Source organism: Limanda limanda, chromosome 10 (genome assembly GCF_963576545.1).
Source record: "Limanda limanda chromosome 10, fLimLim1.1, whole genome shotgun sequence".
Classification (NCBI taxonomy): Eukaryota; Metazoa; Chordata; class Actinopteri; order Pleuronectiformes; family Pleuronectidae; genus Limanda; species Limanda limanda.
The window spans coordinates 23,206,323-23,226,083 of NC_083645.1; the positions used below are offsets into that span (position 1 = coordinate 23,206,323).

Here is a 19,761-nt window from a genome sequence, read left to right on the forward strand (position 1 = left end):
TGAGGACACGGAGTGTTTGTGTCACCGAGAGCAGATAATGGACTCGTTACTTATCCTTTATCTAACCAGAGAGTCTCTTGAGATGCAGCTCGTATATGACACATCCGGCTAAAATGGGAACAGTCCATTTGCAACAGGCTGATATGGAACATGTTAAAGGAAGGGGTCGACACATTTGAGAGGGTTCATTCGATATGTGGTGGTTGGATCAGTTGTGATGAACATAAACATCATGGGGGAGACTTTCTTAATGATACAGATGAAGAGATATCCAGCTTCAACCAGAGAGGCATATATATATATAGATATGTATTAACTCAAACATGTTTATTAGCTCAACCCCTAAATGTTATATTGCAAAGAACCAGTGTTTTAAAAATGGAACTGGAGCCAGGAGGTAAAAAGGGAAACTGGTTCAAAAAAAGACGCTTTGCTGAATAACATCTTGTTTAGTACTTGTTTAATTCACACACAACTAAATGTAAACACGACATGTTAATGTTTTTCGACATTTATTTGTGTTTTTTCTCTTGCTTCCACTGTTGATGCTTGACCTATCTAACTGGGTCCCGACTCTAGCTCCATAATAAAGATGTAAAACTGAAGTATTGTGATGAGAGAGGACAAAACAGGACATGGAGGAAGCTATGCCTATTTCAAATAATTACACCTATTTAACCTTTGAATTTAAGAGAGCTAATTTACTGAAAAGATCTTTAGTTCAGCTGAAAAATCATCATAAACATGCTGAAAGAAAAACATACTTAAGGACATAATAGATGTCTTTCCAATGACTTGTTACTGTGGTTACTGTGGTCCTTGCTCTAACTAGAAAGTGTTTCATTACAACAACAAAAAAATCACAAATGTTGTTTACTACACAATTTTAGGGCGTTTAATTATACACTACATTAATAAGTGTTTGCTTAATTAACTAACAAAGATAAGTAGGGCTGGGCAAGTTAACTCGTTTTAATCGAGTTAACTCAAGTGATGAGTTAACTCGATTGTTTATCCGCCAATTATTTTCTTTTTTCCTGTTCTGCAGCATTATATTCTTTTTTCCTGTTCTGCAGCAGTCAGCCACAGACTTTCACAAAATAAAAGCCTGACTTTCACAATAAAACAATAAATAATCAAACCTGAGTTAATGCGAGATAAAATAATTAATCGAGTTAACTCATCACTTGAGTTAACTCGATTAAAACGAGTTAACTTGCCCAGCCCTAAAGATAAGACAACGATCAGATTCATATAGTGCAGAGCAGGTGACAGCACAAGAGGAAACACGTGGAAGATCAACTCAAACTGACATTATTATAAAACCACTTCTCCCGCAGAGCTCGAACATATTGGATCTAAAAAAGAATCTTTCTCCTCGACAGATCGGCCTGATTTCCCCGGGTCAGAGAAGAGGAGGTAAACATCAAACCGGGCCCGTGTACCTCCTCTTGTAATGTCTGCAAACATTTCACTGAGGACTCACTGGATCTTTCTTTTCTTTTTTTTTTTTTTAGGTGGGTGGGGGGGGTGGCGCTTACACTCTTCAAAGGGGGAAAACACATCAAACGGAACGACGTGCACGCTAGGAGCCGTTAATTATTCACATCAAGTAACTTGTTTGACTTCACGCTGCCTCGGTCCTAATTAGCGGATCTATGACACCACTGAATGGACACATAATGTCTCTCTCCCACGGCGTCACGCTGGAAGCCCCCCCGTAACCTTCCACGTATGTGAAATCGAGCCCACCCCCCCCCCCACCCACTGATTAGTTCCTCTCATTGATTTAATTGATTGAAGGACAAATTCAAACGGAGACTTTTCGCCGATCTGACCGATCCCGTCTTTTGTATTCCAGAGCGTTGCACCTCCCGAAGCCTCTAACAAAGACAAATAGGTCTGGGGGACAGCTTTATGCGTGACGCCATCAAATGTGCGACCTTGGGACTTTAATTGAAATGTGATCCATGTGTCTGCTCAGTGAACGAAACGCACGGCGCTGAGCAGGAAGGTTGACGCAGCGCGGAGAGAAAAACATGGCGACAAATGACAAATAGCGTGACTAGAATTTCACGTGTAATAGCTTTTTAACATTCCCCAGAGAAAAAAAAAGACAAAGATGTTTCTAATATCCAGAAGCCTAATGCGGTATGTATGACATGGATCAGTTGTAGCAGTGAAGTCGTAGAGGAGGCGTTCAGATGAGAGGAGGAAGAAGGGAAAATAAAAAACGAATTCTGAGGTCATTTTGGCAAACTGCCGCGGCCTGTTCTGTTTACACTTCCATTACGGTTTACTGTACACGAGTCTTACCGTAGGCTATTAGACAACATAATGGAATAGATTAAATACACCAATCAATCACCGGCTTGCCCCCCCCACGACCAGTCCACACTCAGCATGGACGCTGAACTCTTTCACTCACACACACACAGCCGCTGCCACTCTTCTGGGGAGCAGCTGTGAAGTGAGGGAGCAGATTAAGGTTCCGTTTTCTCCCCTGAAGGACACATGGTCATGACACATTACTGCTGATGATTGTTGGCGAGGATCGAGCTCGTGACGTCTCAGCTGGAGAGCCGCACTGATGGGAATTTGGTTTCCTCGCTCTCTCCGGCGCCGCGGGCCGGAGGACGGGAAGGACTCCGACGGTGGCCGCAACCAAAAATGGCTTCAGAGTCTTTAAAGTTATTTATACATATTTTATGAATTCACCGCGCTCTGCTCTGAGTTCTCATGGAATCGTTAAAGCCGCAAACAAAAGAGAAAAAAATCTCTATTTCTTCGATCTGGCAAAGTCGTGTTGTTTTTCTCTTTCCTGCTCAGACTGAAACAAGCTTTCAACAGATTTCACAGAGGAGACTTCAAGTCAAAGTGCGGCAGCTGAATGGATTAACAATTAGAGACGTGGCTGCCTATTGATTAATAAATGACTATGTGTGGAGGCGTGTTTTGACTTTTGGATAGGAATTGAAAAATAATAATGAAATTAAATCACTGTTTTGCTTGGCACACGGAGAGAAAGAGCTTTTTAGAAAAGTCTGAGAATCGGTTGTCTCCCGCTCTCACTCCAAACATGACTCCGATACTGATTCATCCAGCAATTACACAGCCCTGTAATGTAATGTCAGCTCACGTCATCTGCAGCAAACAGCCAGACACACTTTGACTCTGGCAGCAGTGGGAAATTTGCCAAATAGTAATGGAAAGAGAACGAAAAACAAAACATAAATGTGTATTAGAGAGAAATGAAAGTGACTGCGGAGCAAACCTGAAGGCAAATGTCTATCGGAGAAAAACAAAGATGAAAATAGAAAAGTGCACGGGCACATTGGAGCCGAGTGGAACAAGCTGTTGCTCCAGCGTATTCACCAACCTGCCTCCCGTTAATAGAACTCATTACACGACCACCATGGCCATCGCTCTGCGTCCTTAAAATATTCAGATTGGCTCACTGATGACTGTTTGTTCAATTGATTCCACTTTTATAGAAGCATGACAGAAGGCCGAGATTTCTTTTGATAAAAGGCTAATTTGAGTCGTGTAGTGAAAATACTTTAATGCCCACAACGCGGCTCCCGAGATGATTAATGGTTCAAATGCCAGGCCGAGCCTCAATACCTGATATAAAAAAAAAAGAAAGAAGAGAAGTCGGAGCGCCCTGAGCAATGTCACCTTGGTGACACATGGAGAGCACAGAGAGCGGCAGGGGAGGAGCAGCAGTGTCTTAATTGCTCCGTCCTTCTTTGGTCTCCGTTGCACTGAGTCATTCTAAAGATACCACCCGTGTTCCCGATGATTCACCGCGATAAAGGAAGTGGAAAGATCTCTCAGTGCCTCTAATGCAGCCTGTGTGCGAGCTGTACGAGTGTAAGCTCCCTCCGAGATACTGAGTTCCAGAACTCTGGCCACTAACAAACAGTTATGTTCCCCGAGATAGTTTCCCTACAGTTTGAGGGGAAGGCATATCTGCTCGTTACGAGGAAACCGAGGAGGAGGGGGGGCAGGAGGACATGACTGAAGCACAGACACCAGCAATTTGCCTTATCTAGTCTGACAGGCTCTGGAGTGGAGGCAGAGAGAGAGAGAGAGAGAGAGAGAGACGGGTCTTTGCTCGGGTCTTTGGCCACAAGCCATGAGAGGAAGAAAAAAAAGTCCTCAGATGTTGGAAGCAATGCGAAAATGAAGCAGGAGTCACAACAAAGAGCGATAGCGAAACGTCTGGAGCTAAAGTTCTGTGCGGCTGCAGAGGACCACCACTTGTTAACATGTGGGGTGAAGACATTAGTCAAGGTTTACAGCATTAAAGAATCAATACGGGGGGCAGCAATGAAGGCAAGCAGTGATATTTGGATTCATCGTCATGCCGACTGAGGATATCGAACTGCATTCGTTGCCCAAAAAACACACAAGGGCCATAAATCACACGTGTCAAAAAAAAGTGGCCGGATGCAAGACTGAATAATTCAGTTTGGAGTGAGAAAATGCAAGAAGATAAAACTAGATGCCGAGTCGCAACCCCTGTAATAAAAATGAGAATGTGTGTGTGTGAGGGGAATGACAGACAGGATTATAGATGGAGTTGTGATACTTGGATGTGGAAACTGTAAAAACGAGCAAACACCAAATCTTCTACCAAAAACCATTTCACAGACTCATGGCAGGAACACACTGATCCAGGCAGAAGATGAACAACTTGACAGAGAAGTGGTGAAATCTTTAAACATGGCTCCAAAATGGCGTTTCTAAGACTTTGTCAGTGTCAGACATGTAGGATGACAAACTAACAATGTGTCGTGGCGTGCGATTCAGTGGGCGTTATCGCACGGTCGTCGTGGATCAAAGTTGATGTCGTAGCCGCGTTCATTAGATCCATGTCGCACAGATCCAGAATCTGTAGGCGCCTTCAGAGAGCTTACTGTCCTTCAGTCGAGCTAATAGGATTGCAGCATGAAACCCTTTCGGCAAATTGATTAAGCTCCTGTCAGCCACGGCTAAATGAGACAAACACAAGTTTGCTCAACTAATTTGAAATTATTTTTTTCCCTTTCAATTTTAGTTAGAGTTTTGCTATTTATTTTTGGGGCGAGTGGAAAGTGTGAAACCACCTTGGGGGGGGCACAGCCGTTAACTGTGCAGGAAAAACTCGACACCATCTGGTTGAAGTTTTATTTCTGTCATCACTGGTTTCACGTAAACCTACAGCGACCAATTTTCTGATAAATCCACACACGGCGCAGCTCAGTCTAATAAAGGATGCGCCATACATAAACATAACACACAGGAATGCACCTATCTGTTGAACACAAAAAAATGCTTCTCACAACTGCCTCTCAGGCTGTGATGCTGCCACAATGAAGCCTTTAAGATTTGGGTGTGCTACACTTTTGAGACAGGTGGGATGAAACAAAGTGCACCAGCAGCAGTCAGGCTCCAGGCGTATCTCCGTGTTCTTTCGCACACTTCACAAACTTCACGTCCTGGACGGCTTGACAGATTGGGTTCGGCAATGGGCCCCCTTCAGTACGTCTGTTCTTTTAATGTTCAACAAAGAAGCAGGACAGAGAAGCATCAAAGCAAAGGAAGAGGAATCTGTTTGAGGAACTGGCTCGCTGACAGCTTTTCCACAACCACGTCCAACAAAAGACTCTTTGTAACATCCCCGAGATGTGCGAGGACCTAATATACATCCAGAAGAGATGGACTACAATAACCGTGCAAACCCGATGAGCCTTGTAGAATAAATAGTCGTGCCCTTGCCAATGTGCAGTTGTGCGAGTAAGATGCTAGAAAACACTACACTCAACATCTCTTTTTTTGAACAAAACAGGCTTCTCCGGTTGCCAAAATATCTCGTAACACAAATGACCTCGGAGGTTTATTTAAAGCTCCATGGACCAGGCCAAGAAAGACTCAGTGGCCAGTGCCAGATTTATCCTTTGAGCCAGGCGGTTGCAGAGGGCATGAGACCAGGCTCCAGAACTCATGTTAACGTCTTCACATCGTACGTGTAACCAGTCACCGGGGGTCTGTCAGGGGCCACAAAGATTATGATTACTTGCTTGCGCTCCCTACTTCTTCCCCCCCATGTGCTTTGAAGAACACGTTATATGTATTAATTCAATATCAGCAGCGCGGACACGTATGGGCAACGAGCTGGAGTCTATTTTCATGCACAATTAGCCGCACAAACACTTTGATAGTGTGCTGTTAAACCAGCAAACCTCATTACCTTCTTCACCCTCCCCGGACCGAACGGCGGCGCCTCAGATACTGCAACCTAATCACATACATGCTTTTTATTATGATAGTTTGTGTCATTTAGGAACCAAGCCGGTGCAGAACTCTCAAATGAGGTTTAATTGAAAGTTAGTAATACATCAGTCGCACTGAATATAAATGCAACAATGACAGAATAAAAGCCGGTGAAAGCTTTTGCAGTGAGGCAGCCTCACGGCGTCGAGCACTAAAGTGTTGATAGCCGCTGAGGGCCGATTGTGTTGCCTGATAAAAGCTCACCTTCTGCTAAATTTGGACGCTTTTGCTGCTTCTTCAGAAATTGACTTTATTTTAACTCCTGCTAAACACTGCAAAGGGAAGTGAATCAGAGAAAAAACCTGTTAGGTGGAAACTGCGACCTCTGAATGAGTAGGTGAACGTAGGTGTACAATAAATCTCTGACGTGTAAAAGCTGACAAAAGGCAAACCGGTCATGCTAGAAGATGTTTTGCTGCATATTGAGCCTCATTCCGTCCTATTAAACACGACTTTAAGGAATATTTCATCTTAATAGTAGACTCTCCACATTTAAATGAAAAACATTATCTTCCTCCGGGTGATGGAGTTTTATTTATCCTTATCTTTAACACAAAGTCCTCTGAAAACTCATTTTTTGACTTGACAGCCGCTCAAAGTCAGAGAGACGCTGCAAAGGTTATTGTTATTTTAAGTGATTCACAGTTCAATCTACATGTTAAATGTGGAATCTTTTATTTCACAATGCCTTTGACCCACACACTCAAAACCACTGGATCTGTTTTGGATGTCTAGAAACAAAAAGGCTGAGAAAGGATGAATGGATGGATCCAAAACATCTGGTCCACATCTATACATTACATCAGCTGTAATATTTCACATTTTCTCTTCCTTAGTGATACAAATAATGTTGAATCAGAAGAACTGAAGGAACACATGACTGTAAGAAACAATAATCTGGCTAGAACTAAACCCATCAACCTACCTATCTACAAACCAACCAACCTATACAAACCTACCTACCTACCTATTAACAAACCTCCATACCTACAGTTACCTTACGACCTACCTATACCAACCAACCTATAGAACTTACCTTCCTACCTGCCAACAAACCTACCTACATAGAGCTACCAGACTCCTCCCATCCATCCATGACTACAAATAGTTGGGTACTACTGATTTAAATCACCAAAAACAAACCCCAAAGAAAAGAAATGTAAACATGCAAGAGAAACCAACGGAGCATCCAGTCAAGAAGTCCGATCTGACAGCTTAAGACTCAGGACTCAGCTGAGGGCCATGACTGTAACCTCCACTATCTCCCAGATGAAAGGGACACAAATTGCGTCGGACAACTGGAACAACAGTTGTGAGCAGGAGTGGGTTTCATGTCAAAACAGCGGCCTGGCAAACTGACAACGCACACCACCCTGAGGCCTACTTCCTATAATTGCGGTCACATTACTGCCTGCGCTGTTAAAACACGGCTCTGAATTCTCTAGATGATAGTGTGTGACCTCCCGGTGCCGTAACTCAGGCATGACTCGGTGATGTCTGTATATCTGATAGTTTCATTATGTACGTTTCACTTCCTCTCGTCGCTGCACCGGCACCACAAAGACGCCGACTCTTGTCCGTTTATTGTACTTGGCGATTAAAGCGATCCCCGGTTGATGACAGAGCAAGAAATTTAATTTGCTTTATTGAATTAATGCAAGAATTAAACATGACGCCTGTTCATCAAAAGCCTTCATGAGCAGCCAACAGGCCGTCGTCCTGGAATAGCTGAGCCGTGTGGAATCCGTGGCGAGCCGTGCCCCCCCTCGTGACTTACTCGCTGATTTATTCGATCATTACTGTGAATGATCAGCCCTTCAAAACTCTCCTCTATTATCTCCAGATGGGATGACGAACCATAATTCATTTTGATTCACATATTTATCGAGGGTGATTCCGGGTGAAGACTGCCTTCCTGTAACCCTAAGAGTCCAACTACCTCAGGACTAGGGTTGCAAAGGGGCGGACATTTTCTGGTAAATTTCCATGGGAATTTAAGCTCGGGAATTTTGAAAAAAAACAAAACTACGCAAATTAAACATAATTCAAAACACTATTTTAAAGATGTATGTAATGCAGCACACACTGCATGTTGAATTTCAACCCTCCACTGTGCATTCTTCCATCACATGCACAGATAACTCCCAGCATCCTTCTCTCTACAGCAGGGCTATTGAGGCCTGCTGTAGTGTGCAGGACTAGTCAGGTAAGTTTCAATGATATTACTCAGGAAAATACATTAGCATGCTGATTGAGGATTGTTCATCTGTTCATCTGGCCTATTTCCATTAATTTATCCATCAATTGTAAAATATGTTTACAGACGTTTGGCTAACTGTTTATATCTCTGGCATTGCATTAGTATTTTTTTACACACTTTTTTCTCATCTTATTTTACAGAACAATGCCACGTGCACTATCTCATGTGTGGAGACATTTCACCCCATCCAATGTAGAAGGAAAGGCTGTGTACATTTGAAAACACTGTGCAAAGACCTATGTTACGAATGACACAAAGATGCAGAAGCATATAGTCAAGTCCCCAAAGTTTCCTCAGGGCTCAAATCAGCCTATAAATAAGCAAAATGTTTATATTTATGTCTGTATATGACAAGGTAAATACAGTTAGTATAAATTACCCAAAAAATTTCCAGTTAATTCCCGTTAATTCCCATGGAAAGTTTCCAACATATTCCCGGAATTTTGCAACCCTACTCAGGACGCACACATTCACACCCCACATGTACACATGAGCATTTCCTTACCGTTCTGAATGTCCAGTATGTGGTGTTTGTCTAACATCCACCCCCCCATGTTGGCGGCGTCCAGCTCGAAGCCTTGCAGCACGGCCGTCCTCTTCTCCCAGAGCACCACATCCAGGCAGGACTCGTACTCGTATCCCACCGACACTGAAAGTAACAACAGCAGAGGCCTGTGGTGAGCGGAGGGGCGGGCAACCTGCTTACCTGACACTTACAGCTGCAATGAGGCCTGCGCTCCATAAGACATTCAGCACACGTTGCCGCTGTTTTCTGTATCCGCTGCTCCGGCGCTCTCATTGCCTCGGTAATTTCCTCCAGCTGGGATGATTTTAGCAGACCTGTGGGGTTTCTGTGTTTCACCTGCACAGTTTGTATTTTATGGGCTCTCTTCTCATTTGTCTGTTTTATATTGTGCGAGTGCAAAATCAAGCGCAACCGCGGAATAGTGTGTAAAGTGGCATGAATTATTTAGACAATAAAAAGCTCAGATGGAGCACATTATCGTGAATATCATAAATGCCGGGATATGGCCACAGCCGTGAGCCGTGAACGAATCCTGTCGACTGTCGGGGGTCGTGAAGTTTTTCTTCTGTAAAATCTCAAACACACAACCTGCTTCACGAAATCCCACAGCTGTTTTAGGGAGGGGGGGATTAATAAGGTGATAAAATGCGCTTGTAGTTGTGCATAAACAGGAAAATATGATCCATGACTGTATATCAAGATGGACGACATGACTGCTCTCAAAAGTGAAGCCGGAGCATCTGGATCACCGCGTGGTGGCTGGCTGCTGTAAAGGTCGTAAACCCTGCCTCCTCCATGTTAGTGGATGGGACACGGACTAAACTGAATAATCAAATTACAAGTCAAGGATGTTTTTCTGTGATTTGAGGAAGTTCTTATTACACTGATTTATTATTTATTTCTGATAAATTTGGTTTTGATTAGTTATTTGAGACTGAATAGCTATTGGTTGTGTTTGTATATTGACTCTGGCTCTGATGGCAGTGTTAATTTCTGGACAGTGGGAGGAAGTAGAAAAGCATCATCCATCTATATATACAGTCTGTGATGTAATCCCTAAAGCAGTGTTATACTTGAGATGACACTTATTGTTATGTAAGTATTATATGTTGGGCAAGGCCCAGGGATCTGACTTAGAACAAAGAGTCGTAAAACCTTAGGCCAGGCTCGGGTAACCCCTTACATTTAAAAATCCAGCATGGGGCCCTTATCACTATGTGGCAGCAGGTCACTTCCTGGGTCCCCACTGTAAGCCCGCCCCTGGGGGCCAAATCCTGACAACTCAATTGGCTGGAGGGCCACACTGACCCCTGACCCCTCCTCCCAGGGGGGGAGTCACCTGGAACATGACTTAAAAAGGCTGAGCTCAGAGAAACCTCTCTCTCTTCACCCAGATGCCCCAGCAACAACAGAACCCCTAGGGGTTCTACTAGTTAACTCGGTATTTTTAAGAGACTCTCTTTGTCCTCTCTTTTCCACGCTGCTCAAGTTGTTTTCTGACCTCAAGAGGTCTAACCACACGACTCAGTAACTAAGGAGGCGATTAGACGTTTGTTTAATATCATTTTATTGGAAGTCGTTTCATTTTCTTCTTTTATCTCAGTCAAAGTTTTATCTTGATAGGACCTTTCCTGTTTTAACTTGAAAGATCGAAACAGGAAGTGCCCCGCTGGACGGACTCCGACACTTCCATAGACTTTTCTTTTTTCCAACGATCCACAAACGGCTTCCACAAAGCCGTTCCCTGCAGAAGCGCGACGTTCATCCCGCTGAGGAGTAAGAGACAATTCACTCCGTTCCTGTAAACCAGCACGTTCTCCGCTGTTACAGAAGAAAGGCTAAGTTTCATTCCGTCAAGACAGCAGGAATAATTCGCTTCCTTTTCCGGTCCAGCGGCCGAGCTCGGAGCTCCGCTCGTGAGAGAGACCACGTGATTCACTGGCCCCCGACACATTCGCGCAGACGCGCAGGCACATCGCGAGGGTTGTACAGTAAGAGACTTGATTATCTGGGCAGATACGTAGCATATTGTTTAATATTTGAGTGTATTTGTTTGTGGGATCTCCGTGTCTCATTGTTTAGCCACGACGATTCGGCTACTTCCGGTTCATTTCCGGTTACGGCCTTGTGCCACAGTTTTTAAGCGCCGTGACTAAACGTCTCCGGTTGCACTCGTTCCCGTCTGAAGAACCTTACAGAGATTTTACCGTCAGACTTCAGCACACAACGCCGTTTGAGTGCTGAGCGGTAAAGTAAATGTAACTTGTTTCTGACGGTGTTTTAAGAGCTTCTTTGAACTCTCCTTGCATGCCTTCTCTTCTCTCTCTCTCTCTCCTTCTAAACCGACCTATACACCTGTTCCGATCTGTATTTAGAATACAGTTCATGTAACAGTTAAATCTATATTTAAAGGGCCTGAAAACATCTGGCCATCCGCCATTTTGAAGCCAAAGCTAAACCAGAACAAAGAATCCTTTGTTCCACCTCCTCCTTTGTGCCTCACACGTGGTCCGGCGGCCATTTGAGATTATTCATCGGTAGACCCGCCCTCAATTCTGGCTTTAAATTCATAACGAACCCGCCATTTTGTTTTGTAGTTTTAAGCCTAACATTGTCGGCCTCCATCTTGGATGTGACGTCACTACGTGACTGAGTCATCGCCACGCCCCCTTCCTTTTCTCTCTCGCTCTCTCACACACACACACACCCACACACACACACACCCACACAGACACTTTGATAGACACAGACAGATGCATACACACTCAGATACACATAGGTGGATACATGTGTCTTCTAAATTGTGATAAATGCTGCTGCTGTTGTGATCTTTGAAATATGGGAGTTTGTTAAGATGATGAATCATTAAATAACACTAACTTTATTTCACACACACACACAGAGACACACACACACAGAGAGACACTTTGACACAGACACACACACACATAGAGACAGGCATACATAGGTAGACCGCAGGTTGTCCATGTATTTTCTGAATTGTGATAAGTGCTGCTGCTGTGTTTATCTTTGAAATATTGGAGCTTGTTAAAATGAGGAATCATTGAATAACATAACTTTATTTCCCCTTTTTAATAAATACTTTTGTAATTAAAGTATCTGTAGTCTGTGATTATTTGTGCATATGTATGTGATTGCAGCTGGATTATGATTGCCTGTGCTCGAAGTTAGAAGCCTTCACTGTTTATTCAGTAATCGTTAATATTAAAATATTGACATTATTAATTTGACATTTATCATTATGAGACTGATAATTATAGCTTGACATCGTTGGTCCCTGGAAACCAGGGTGGTGCCCCCCTTTCTCAATTATTAATATAGATAGTATTATTCTTAAATTGATAATTTTATTGTTTTTGACTAATTATTTTCATTATTCTTGGTTGATAACCTTATCATTGTTAATTGATAGCTTGTACTTTCTAATTGATAATTCCTATTTTCTCATTAGTGGTTTTATTGTTATTTGATTACTGATCATCTTCAATTAATAATTTAATTATTTTTGATAGATAATTTTTATTATTTTAATAATCATATTTCATGATTATTAATAATTAGCCAACGTCAAGTCTACTCCTATTGCACAACATATATAAGATATTCACTACGATCAGATCAAAAGGTTCTGCTGTTATTTGTCAGTGGTTTTTATTGTAACTATACTGACTCCTTGCAGGACGTTTTTTTTTCACACTACCGCCTCATAGGCAATTTTATATTCAGTGCTCTGAAACTAAAATATCATATATGCAAAACAAAGAAGTCAGCAAAAGACCAGTGGCCTTAAAAAAAATGTGGCGCTGGGGGATTTCAGGATTTCAAACAACTCTGTAAATATTGCACATGGTAATAAAAAAAAATAAAAAATAGTCCCTGACTGAAAAATCCACTCTTCAAATAAAAAGGGAGAATCAATCTTCACAGGTTCAACCGAGGTTCATTGCCTGAAGGAAGCTCAAGCACCTGACAATGAACCTGTGCTTACACAACAGTGTTTAGTCGGCACGTCACACTGGGAACTCACCCACAGCCTCCGCCAGGCCAAAGACCTTCTGGTTGTAGGCGTCTGTTTTATCCCAGATGAAGGTGTAGGAGAGGTCGGGGAACGCAGGGAAGGACTTCTGGAACTGACGGCCCATGACGGCCACCATCAGGTGGACCTTCATCAGGCCAAAGGGCAGGCGCTCCGGGGTCAGGAGCACCTTGAGGATGGGCTTGTAGCCAGCTGCCCTGGAGCTCAGGTAGACCAGGTTGAGGTCACTCCCGGGTATGGCCACTTGCTCGTGGAGGACCTGAGGATTTTAATTAGCAGTCAGGCTGGTGCCAAATACACAGAGGGAGGTTTCGACTTAACAGGAGCAACAGGAGCAACAGCAGCAACAGGAGTTTGCTGGTATTTAATGGAGAGGAGGATTACATTATATGAAATGTTAAAGGGATTTCAAGCAACACTATGTAACGTCCCCTCAGCCACACGTGGTTATTCATCCTCATTGGCTCCGTTTCCAAGTAATTAAGTGATTTACATGTTGGTAGAAAACAAAAGTCTGTGGATCTTTCAACCGGAGCTCTGACTGCGTGGTCGCTGAACCGAATCACACAACTGAACGGTGGATATTACCCATGATCCCCGGCTTCCTGAACTACCGCTATAACAAATACACCAAGCTCCCCTTTAGAATTCTTGATATTTTTAAAAGTTTAGAGAAAAATGTTTAATGACTTGTAAGTCTCTTTGACTGATGTAAGGTTGGGCATCACTCTTGAACTTGCCGGGCCCGATTCTGGTAATTTAAGCAGGCGATCGCTCACCAAAGTTACACAGAGCAAGAGCAGGCGCTCAGGGTGAAGAGTGGGAAATGAGAGAGGAACCGGTTTCTCTATTCCAAGTCAGTGAACCGTCAAACTCATTTTGAAGCTGCTATTTTAAGGTAAAACAGTTGCATAGTGTTGCTTTATTGCACATAACCATTAATGTCACGGAAGAGAAAGGGTGGCTGGGGTTGTACTCACACATACAGGCTGTTATATTCTACACTGTACAGTCAGACCTGATGAATTTGTGTTGAGTAACAAAGTATTAAAACTAAATTCCTACATTTGCCAAACCCTATTAGCTCGTATGCAAATTGAGCTGAAATCTCCACGGGCAATACGTTCATTCTTTCTTAGCCGAGTCTGTGAGAAGAAACTTTTTCATGACGATTCTAAGTCTGGAGAAGTTTGAGTCTTTTCTTTTTTTTGTTTTACTGTAGAGTTATAGTCCAAGTCCAAGCTTTATTTTCTCCCCCCAGAAATGTTTCGGTTTAACCGGCGACAGCGACACTGTCACATTTTTGCATTTGGGGATTTTTCAACTCTTTGACTGGAGCCAAATGGAAAGAAACCAAATTCCTGAGGCATGTAACCTCCATGTGGTTTTCTCTCAGAATTTATCAGTGTTGCTGTGAGACAATTTATGGCTTAGCATTTAGGGAGATGCCTGAATTCAATCGAAAGCTCAAAGGCAAACAAAGCCAGGGAAGCCATGGTGAAAGGAAGATAACAGCATTATCGTGACTTCTTTATTTGTGTGTTCACGTCAGTAAATCTTCTAATGTTGGGATCAAACGCGGGTTAAACTATTGAAGTCATTCATTCCCGAGGAGCAAATGTGGAATTGACAGTAAACACCTGTCACCTGTGCAGACTCACCTGCGTCTCTGGGATGATGGGACTGTCCTCTGGGGACGTCTTGTACAAGGTGGAGAGGGGCGTGGCTAGGATGAGCGGGTGGGGTCTGAACAAGCCAGTCAGGTAGCAGCTGGGGATGTCGTTCTCCTCCCGCTTCATCACCACCGTGTCCATCACGTGGAAAACGTTCCAGGGCAGCCACACGGTGCGGTGCAGCGTGGGGAACGGAGCGCGCTCGTAGCTCAGCGTCAGAGAAGCGCCGCCGTTGGCCAACAGGTCGAACCTTGACAAATGATCACGACAATGTTAACACAAACAGGAAGTAATTGAATAAACAGCTTATTTATCGGCTGTGAATCTGGTAGATGCAGAGGATTCTAAGCTGATCTGGGTCTTATTTTCATGTGGTGTGATGACGGGTCGCTAGAGTAGCTTCTGAGAACATGGTGTCATCCATCGATCCATTATCTGTTCCACTTTTTATTTAACTTTTTACTCACTTTTTATATCTTTTATCTTTTATTTATTTTGATATAGATATGTTTATGTCTAAATAAATGTTACTTTGTATGAATATTAGAAAAAGTGAGTAAATAAGAAGTAAATAGTGAGTAAATATATATTGTTTTTTATTATAATTATTGTTTTTCTTATGTGTGGTTTATTTATTGTGTTTTTATGTTTCTATGTTCATTGTATGCACCAATAACCAGAGCAAATTCCAGGTAGGTGTAAACCTACTTGGCAATAAATACCTTCTGATTCTGATTCTGATTCTGATTCTGATTCTTATTCTTTGAGGGCTGCTGGAGCAAATCCCAGCTGACTTTGGGGCGAGAGGCGGGAACCACAAGGTCCAAGGTCAACATACAGAGGTCAACACACCATTCACGCTCACGTTCACACCTACAGTCGATATAGTGTCAAAGGAACCCAACTCCAATCTGCAGCCTGAGGGAGGAAGTCAGAGAAGCTGGAGAAGAAACCTACGCCGCAACCATGGCAACAGTGTGACATCCAAATCCGAATTTAGAAGCAGTAACTTTGTAAACAAGTTGTTTGAACAGGTCCTTCGACAGGTCACTTAGATGGTAAATTGTTTTTTATCACTTATTCGAGCCTCCAAGAAAATCGGTGTGTGCACATGAATAAATATGCAAACGGTAATATAAGGGGAAAGCTTGGTGAACTACAATGAGTTGATATCAGCACTTCTGCCTCTGCAGCACAGTGTCTCTCTTATCACATTTCCACATCTCGGTAATTGGTTATTGCAGACGGGGATAATGGCCAAAGTGTAAAGTGTAATAATTTTATAATTTAACTTTAAGTGCAAAGCAGCAAAGTAAATAATGATTTCAACCCTCAGCCTGACAAAGCTTCTTTTTTTCTTCTTCCTCTACTGAACAGAGAACTTTGCTCTTCCCTCCGTGGAGCCTGCACATATTATTATCATTCACTGAGTCTAATTTATGACTTTTGTTCAGCCAGGCATATCGTAAGAAGACACTTTCTGGTTGAATTTGGTTTGGATTGTGTTGAGTCTGGGGACTTTCCTCTGGTGAAATGGTTTTAATTAGTACAACATTACTCAGGGAAAAAAGTTACTGGTTTGGAAATGAAGGGCGAGTCTTTGAAGCGCTGCTCTATATATCCGGCGAGCTCCACTACCCAGGGGGTAAAGCATCTGTGTGGTGACATTGCATGTGCAGAAACACACACTCTTAGCGGATTTGAAGCCCTTTTTTTTTGCACGTGTCTCAAGCACGCGCCTGCACCCACAACGACACACACAGACACACACGGACACACACGGACACACACTTCCCAAGCTGTGCAGCTGACCTAAAACAGCTTCCTTCTTCCAGCTCCCTCCACTTTTGGGCAGTGGGGAGCTCACAGCTGCAAGAGGCCACGCTTTGAAGCTGCCCCCCCCCCCCTTAACACACTGAGCCGATCTGTTGGCTAACCAAGTGTGATTATCCCCCGACCATTTATCACGCTCCTTGTCAGAAGAGTTACACGGCGGAATATCAGAAGAAATCTGCTAATCCCTCAGATATCTGGGGACCTAAGGATTGTACTTCATAACAACAGCTGAACAATTCTCTGACACTCACAGAGCTTACGTTTCCACACGATTGACTCATAAACACGACCTCTGCACGCTGGCGTTCTGCTTCGCCATCTCTGTCGAGCATCTGCAGGAAAGAGGCTCCAGCCCGAGAGCGAGCCTCCTTTCCTGCAAAACGGGTGACATACGTTTGTCTTGTATGTATTTGCGTTCCCATTATGAAGGAGCCGTCTGTGGTAATAGCAGGAGAAGGTCAGACAGTAATCTCGTGTTTTACTACACTGCAGGCAGATTGATTCCACCCTCGCTGATTCAATGCATTTTAAACAGGCCTGGTTCAAAATGGCCTCCGCCGCTGTGACATTTGCATGAGGAATTGTTCTAGGGCAAAATGTGCTGCCGTTTGGATTTATTTTGAACGCCTTTTCTGGAGAAGTGCCAGGATGACTCTCCCGGCGCCGGACAGCTTTTTAAAATATGTTTTCCTTGACTGCTTGACATATAGTATTGAAGTTATCCTTCAAAATGTTTACCCTCATCGATGCTCTAATCCCGATGATGTCCTGGGAGAGGGATCCCTCACATGTGTCTCTCTGAGGTTTCTACGTATTTTGACCTGTTAAAAGGGTTTTTAGTAGTTTTTCCTTACTCTTGCTGAGGGTTAAGGACAGAGGATGTCACACCAGCTTTTAAAACATGTTTTCCCGCACTAGATCCTTTGTCTCATTGGCATCGGATGGTGGTGGACCAGGACGGAGGCGGCGGATGATGATGGATCCTAACTGGCGTCAGTGGACAATGACTGTGGACTATAGTGGATCTTACTAGATGCTGGATCATGATCTTGCTGGATGCTGACCAGAGACTATGATTGCAGCAGGACTGCTTGACATACAGTATTGAATTTATCCTTCAAAATGTTTACCCTCATCGACGCTTTAATCCCGATGATGTTTTCCTACACTTGACATCTATTGCACTTCTGTCCGTCCTGGCAGAGGGATCCTCACATGTGTCTCTCTGAGGTTTCTACGTATTTTTACCTGTTAAAAGGGTTTTTAGTAGTTTTTCCTTACTCTTGCTGAGGGTTAAGGACAGAGGATGTCACACTAGCTTTTTAAAACATGTTTTCCCGCACTAGATCCTTTGTCTCATTGGCATCGGATGGTGGTGGACCACGACCGAGGCGAAGGCTGATGATGGATCCTAACTGGCGGCAGTGGAAAATGACTGTGGACTATATAGTGGATCCGATCTTGATGCTGGATCGTGATCTTGCTGCTGACCAGAGACTATGATTGCAGCCGGACTGCTTGACATATAGTATTGAAGTTATCCTTCAAAATGTTTACCCTCATCGATGCTCTAATCCTGATGATGTTTTCCTACACTTGACATCTATTGCACTTCTGTCCGTCCTGGGAGAGGGATCCTCACATGTGGCTCTCTCTGAGGTTTCTACGTATTTTTACTGTTTTTAGTAGTTTTTCCTTACTCTTGCTGAGGTTAAGGACAGAGGATGTCACACCAGCTTTTTAAAACATGTTTTCCCGCACTGGTCCGGGGACAGCGGAGGAATCGTTGCAAGGGCAAAGGTCGAGCCTTGAGGCGGAGACGCAGATCGTGTGTGTTTGTGAATCGGTGATGATGGATGCAGATGGATCCTTGTCTCTCCCCTGCACCTACAAAAACATCTCAACCAGGGACTTGCTTACATGCCATCTTGCCGCGTGACGGTGTAGCCGAACTCCGGGTAGTGCAGGAAGGACACGTTGACTCCAATCAGCGGCGTCCCGTCTCCGGTGAGCACCTGACCCCGGATGACCGACGCCAGGCTGTGTGGGCAAACAAACACAGAGAGGACTGAGTAAACAAAACAATGGCAGCCGGCATCAGCGAGCGGCCAAGGCATCAACGCGGATAACAACCGCCCTTTCTCTGCCAGCGGCGGGGGGGGCGGCGAGGTTTGATTTACTGACCGTCACGGGCACACACATGTCAGGGGCGGTTATTCATGAAAACGCCAGGTCCCGTAATTCAGAGAGATGGGCTTTTCAAGACATCAAGGACTGAGCAGATTTTGCATAATCTTGCACATGTATTGCAGCATTTATGTTCTTGGAGTACACAGAAGTGAGGCCAATTTCTCTCTCTCTCTCCCCCTCTCTCTCTCGCTCGCACCCCTATTTCTATTAAACCTGTTATTATGTCGAGACAAAACGCGACACACAAACAATGTAAAGCTCTCAGGACATTTCACTTTGTAAAAAAGAACAGTGGGCATGAAAACTGGAAAAAAATGCAGAACACAGTGAATATTATGGAGCCGACATGAAATACACACACAGTTAAATCATCAGCCTGATGAGGAAAGTCAACTTGGTTAATGAAGTGTGCAGTAAACTCAGCAGCAGGCGTATCACACGAGGTTAATGAGTGAAACATCCACAGCATCGTTATCACCCTGACCTCCATGAACTCACAGTTTCCCCCTAAATTGTATTTCTTGAGAGGACGTGATCCAAGCGTGATTATTCTTTGCGAGTACTTTTCAAAAAATAAAAAATAAACTGAGCCTTTTGTCAGTGTCATAGTGGAGTCTTAGTGCTCGCCGGTGTGATAAATCTCTGTGGCAACAACACCTGTGATGAAAGATAATATATCAACAGGAATTGTGCTGGAACAAGCTCTTCAGCTCGGTTACAGATCTCCTGTTGATGTGAGAAGCTGCAAAAGCTCGGAGCTGCAGACGTGTCGAGAGGCACTTTACTGCAACTCCGAACAACAGAATGCAACGCTGGAGGCAAAACTGTCACAAAGAGAGAGAGAGGGGGGGGTGGAAGAGGAGAAAGAAGGGCAGCGCCACGATAGAAAGGAATCGCCACG

The 19,761-nt window shown here is 43.7% G+C and overlaps 1 protein-coding gene across 7 annotated transcripts in view; it reads right to left on the reverse strand.

Annotated features, from left to right (window-relative positions):
- si:dkey-237h12.3 (teneurin-3) overlaps positions 1–19,761 on the reverse strand; it is a 151,963-nt gene that overhangs the window by 25,818 nt on the left and 106,384 nt on the right. For all 7 annotated transcript variants that reach the window (XM_061079495.1, XM_061079494.1, XM_061079497.1 and 4 more), the window contains 4 exons: positions 18,591–18,710; positions 14,823–15,084; positions 13,153–13,420; positions 9,084–9,227 (listed from right to left, as the gene is read on the reverse strand). In XM_061079495.1, coding sequence (XP_060935478.1) covers positions 9,084–9,227; positions 13,153–13,420; positions 14,823–15,084; positions 18,591–18,710 — 794 coding nt within the window. The remainder of the gene's footprint in view (positions 1–9,083; positions 9,228–13,152; positions 13,421–14,822; positions 15,085–18,590; positions 18,711–19,761) is intronic.